At 36.3% G+C, this 5,461-nt stretch overlaps 1 protein-coding gene across 1 annotated transcript in view; it reads left to right on the forward strand.

Annotated features, from left to right (window-relative positions):
- Positions 1–3,149: 3,149 nt before the first annotated feature.
- The window catches only part of LOC121319228 (teashirt homolog 2-like), a 63,366-nt gene continuing 61,054 nt past the window's right edge, over positions 3,150–5,461 (forward strand). Inside the window, exon 1 of the mRNA XM_041256436.1 lies at positions 3,150–3,531. Coding sequence (XP_041112370.1) covers positions 3,492–3,531 — 40 coding nt within the window. The 5' untranslated portion in view covers positions 3,150–3,491. The remainder of the gene's footprint in view (positions 3,532–5,461) is intronic.

Genomic DNA, 5,461 nt, shown 5'->3' on the forward strand with positions numbered 1-5,461 from the left:
ATATTTGTCCCATTCTTCTTCTTCTTCTTCTTCTTCTTCTTCTTCTTCTTCTTCTTCTTCTTCTTCTTATGTAGTGATTGTGGATTACTAGTGTATTTTAGTAATCTAAAGAGTAGCAGATCTAAACTTTAATAATCTAGCCAGGGTTTGATTTTAGTGCATTTTAACAATGCTTCACAACCGCCAACAACCAAGGAGTACCACAATAAAGTAGGCCTCGCCATGGAACGAGGTTAAGTGACAGTACATTCCAGTACCAGCAATCGTGTGTGTTGGCAGTCTGGTGGGAGCCAGGTTTTGTGGGCCTCATCAGTGAGCCTGTTTTATACACAGAGTGTTAAAAAGCTGTCAGACTGGTATGACTGGGATGGTGCTGAATAATGATTGATAATGGAGGTTCATTTTAAGTTCAGGAGAAGCTTAGATGGTGCCAAATGATTGACGGTCATGTGTTGCAAAATAAAAAAAAAGAGAGACTTTGAGATTATTGGAAAACAGAAAGCAATATAGTGTTTAACAGATTAGTGACAAGGAGATTACAACAAGAGATGGGGGTTGGGGGGCTTCCAGATTAAATTCTTTCACAATGTGTGCATGTTCTGCACAGTCCTGTATTATAGGTGGATTAAAGCCAATCCACTAGTTGCTAGTGTTTAACACTGAAAACTGCACTTTACCTGTTTGACCCCAAGCATCTGCAGGAGGTACTTTCGAGCTGGTATTATGAGAGATGCCAGTTTGATTAAGGCAGAGACCAGGGTGGGGTAATGATCTCTCATAGCTGCATTTCAAAGTGATCGCCTGCTGATTTTTGTCTGGAGTACTGAAAGGCAAATTTTTACATTATCATTTCTACCAACGGTTACTTTTATACATCCTATTTGGATGGTATATAATATTGAATTAATATTGACATATATGTGTAACCTACAGCAAGGTTACCAGGATACAGCAGTTTATTTTTAGTTCTGCATTTGAAATTATTGAATATACTGAATTAAATTGAAATAACCAGCGAGGAACCAAAAGATTTTAATCACAGTCATAATGTAAATAGTTAAAAAGAGGTACAAGTTGATTTTATAGGATTGTTTAATAGGTGAATGATCTTTTACTTCCAAGAATGATGGTTGGTTCCTATTTTATTGACTAGAGATAGATCTAAATACTGCTTTTAATTTAGCTGAATAGTTTAGTTTGTAATAAGGGACAGTATGAGGATGGACAGTCCCACCATGGATAACTGGCATGACTGATTTTAGAAGAACACACTCAGTTATCATAGTTCTATCGCAGGAGGTATTATTACAGGCCATTTCCCAGAGATTTAAAGAGTTATATAAATAAAGTCCATTTTGATGTATAAAATACGTGTAGGATTCTTTATTTTTTTTAGATGTACAGTAGTGTGCAAATGTATTACAACACCCCATTACTTCTGTAGTTTATTGGACTCCATGTTTGACAAGCGTGCCAACTGTACAAAAGAAAGTCTGTGGATATAACTTCAAGACATATTGAGTCAAATGACCCCAGAGATCACTACTTATGTCTCTAATTCCGCCTTTGAACACGCTAACCCCGAGTGAGACATTTGTGTCCTTTTAAACAGCTGTCTGCATGTGAATCGCAGTTCACTGATACCAAAAATACGTGCTTATACGAGTCCAGTATGAGCACGTAGGGAGTACAATAAATGGATAAGAGTGATTTCAAATGAGAGCAATTAAAAAAAACGTGAATAGGGATACCTATAAGAGTAAAATCAAATACAAGATACAGGAAGCAGTTATAGGTAGGAGGAGTAGTTGAATGCGGCAAGGTATGGAGCAGTTCAGTGCAACTACAAGCTGATGCAAGTACTGATACAGCTGGGTGCTATATAGTCCAGCACAGTGGAGAGTTGTGAGGTTTACAGATGCTGTCAGAACAGGGGTGTCTTGAGGAAGCGCCAGAAGGTGGTCAGGGACTGAGCAGTCCTGATACCCGTGAGTAGGCCTCTACCAGGTGAGCTACTCTGGGACCCATTGTTGGATTCTTTAACATACACACTGGTGAGAACGAGCGATACAGTGAATTTCAACACACCAGTCCTATACAAAAAAAAAAAAAAAAAAAAAGTGACTGTCCTACACATGTTACTGTGTGTGGGACAGTCAGCATTGTAGTGTGGGTGTTGGTGCACATGCAAAGGCGACGCTAATACTAAGTTTTTTGTTGTTTTTTTTTTTTCAAAGATTTTACTTCAAAGTAAATGGCTCAAAAAACAGTGTTCAGCATAAGCAAGCATGAGAATATAAACGAAGCCTATGAGACAGTATAACATTTCAGCTTTCAATAGAGAGATGAAAACACTGATGTGTAATACCTTACGTTCCAATACAATACAGCACAATGCAATACACTACAATACGACAGAACACAATGAATACAGTGTAACCCTCTGCAGTGCCTCGCGTGTTAAGTACTCTCAAGACACTTTCCCGTATAAACACTCTTTTGCTAGGCAAAGCCCACTTCACATAAATACGTCTGTAGTCCAGCTTTCAGAATGAGAATACTCCCTACACCCTTACTGTATCGAGGGATGGACTGAGAATTGCACAGTCTGGAAACTGACCTGTAATATGAATCCATAGCTTGGATGCCTCTTTAAGCCGTTTATTGCGACATTGTATCATTGTAATCTTTATTAAGTTGATCAAATAAATACAATATCATAAAATAAAGTACATTACTCTAGGCTGTTTTTTTTTTAAATTTATTTTTAAATCCAAAATACGTGTAACTTGTACTGTAGACATACTGAATGCGGTACCTGGGTTTTTCGAACATTTCTAAGATAAAGCACACAAGTATAGTTCATCAAACTATCATCAATTGTTCCATTCACAGTACAAGTTAATGAGTTCTTGCTGCTAAAGATGCATTTGTTGCAACTTTTACTAAATTCAAACGGAATACGCCTCCCTAACTCCTGCAGTTTAAAATCTAGCACCCCGCATCCGCACTTTCGCCTGGCCCCTGTGTCTTTAATAAACTCGTGCTTTATCTGCTGTAACAAATGTCTTTCTCTGCCATCATCAAGTCCGGGCGAGGAGGGAGGAGTTTGTTAATGTTCAGTTTGTTCTATGGATCGATGTTTGCTGGCATCGCCTCACCCTGCCTGTGAGTGAATGTTACACTACATCCAAACAGACTCTCGCTCTCTCTCTCTCCTACAGTACTCTGTCCATTATATCTCACACAGAGAGACTGGCATCTGACAGCAAAAGATCCAGCTTCGCAAAAACAATCCGCCATCAATGTGGAGGGGACACATAATAAAACGCCTCTCCGGTCTATGGTCACCTTTAAACATTGTGTTCTTTGATTAAAACAAGAGATCAAGTGATAAGATCAAAGAAGGACTCTTCTTTCTGTATGGACTATCTTGCACGGCATACGCATTTTTTTACCTGGGCAGAGAAGTCAGCTTGAACAGTGCAGAGATGCCAAGAAGGAAGCAGCAGGCACCAAGACGGGCTGTGGGTAAGGAAGCAGTATTTTGTTGGCTGTATCGATTCTTTCATTTCTTTCTTTTATCCCCACCATAATCAGTTTATTTTGCGATAGAAAGTAGTTATGAACTTTTTTTTTTTTTTTTTAATGAAAACGGATTTTATTTCAGGAAAGCACTCCATGAAACGGGGCTGCAATATTTTACAAAACAAACTATTACTGTATGTATCCTAATGTACTTTTCAGGTAAAGCGAGTGAGGTTATTTACTGTACTGTTCTCAAACTGTATATCAGTGTCCTTTTATTTACACGACCGCTCATTTTCGTTTCATGCATGTCTCCATTTTAATTATTTCGCTTAGGCTAGTGGTTTTATTATTGTTATTTGCTTGAATTTAATAGCGTCATTATCTGTTTATAGAAGTGAGTTATTATATAGCGGAAATTAATTGGGTCAGATCTAATACATTTTTCCTAAACGTAAGTCATACTGTCGCAAACGCTAAAACAGAATCTAACAACTGTTTGTTTTAATTTTTTTTTTATAATAGTGTGATGGTACAGTGTAATATTAGCATTATGCAGTGCAGTATTAGCTACGGTGTTATGATAAGGTTTACAGGAAAAATTAACGTGTCTTCCTTTGTGCGTTTCTATTATTTGTTTTGCCTACCAGAGATAAAGGTCTATCACGCTTTTCTTGAAAACTTCACTCGAGGGATGCTTTTCCATAATACAAGTTGCATACAAGGATTCAAGAGAGAAAAATAAATAAATAGTGGATACACGAAACTGTAAAAGGAGTTTATCATGGAGTTTTACTATGAAAACAGACAAGCAAAAGGGTCTCTGGATACCATATATACATTATTGGGAAGACAGGTCATATTAGCTGTGGATCTAAAATGTATAATTTGTAATAGTTTGATACCTACAGTAAAATATTTTATTAAAAATAACAAACTTTTTTTTTTTTTTTTTAATAACTTAAACTAATTTTTTCTTTTCGGAGGTTCTGTGCTGTACTGAGACGGCATGTACATGCACTGCACATGGTGACGGAATATGGAGTTTAAATAACATTATTTAATTAGACAATAAGTACGCCAAACAAATGCTGGTTTCTGTGTTATTCTAGGGTTTGGCCATTAAGACGTGAAAGTGCATTATCTGTCTGCGGGAGCAACCCTATGAACAGTGCTTTTCCTTCTGATTGCCAGTTTTTGATTTGACATTTGATGTATCACCTGTCACCTGACGTTCTTTGATCTATTCGTTCCTGGTAAATATCAATAAATCACTCGCTATGGTTACCCGTGTGTGTTGGTGACGTATTGCCTCATTTCCCGAGCTCAGGCATGTACAATTATTGTCTTGTTTAGCTTTTAATGTGGGTGTTTTTTTCTTCATTTCCTCCCCTTAACAAAAAAAAAAAAAAAAAAAAAAAAAAAAAAAAAGTCAGATTAATGTTTCTAAGGGAAATCTGAGCTCTCCAGTTAGGGAACGTCGTCAAAGTTGTTATTTTTAGTTGTCATTATTTTTTTTTTTAAATTAGGCATAATATGACCTTTGGATGCTCCAGTATAAAATGGATTGTTAAACTATTTGTAGTGACAACAGTATTTATAAAGTGCTCAGCTAGATATATTTTTCAAACCGCCTCCTGTCATAAATACATTTTAGAAAGGCTGTCACGGAGAATGCATTTAGGTGTCTATTGGAATTTTAGATTGAAGTCTGCGTAAGTTGCAAGCCATTTGTTTAAAATTGAGAAGTTAATTATTATTGCTAGTAATACAAAAAGAAACTAAGTAGAGGAAAACAGATGTGTAAGTGATTGGGTTTAGTTAATTTAAAAAAATAGTAGTATAAAACAACAACAACAACAATAATAATAATAATAATAATAATAATAATAATAATAATAATAATAATAATAGTTAAAAGCTGCGATTGTAT

The sequence above is a fragment of the Polyodon spathula genome, chromosome 8, assembly GCF_017654505.1.
Source record: "Polyodon spathula isolate WHYD16114869_AA chromosome 8, ASM1765450v1, whole genome shotgun sequence".
NCBI classification, from domain to species: Eukaryota; Metazoa; Chordata; class Actinopteri; order Acipenseriformes; family Polyodontidae; genus Polyodon; species Polyodon spathula.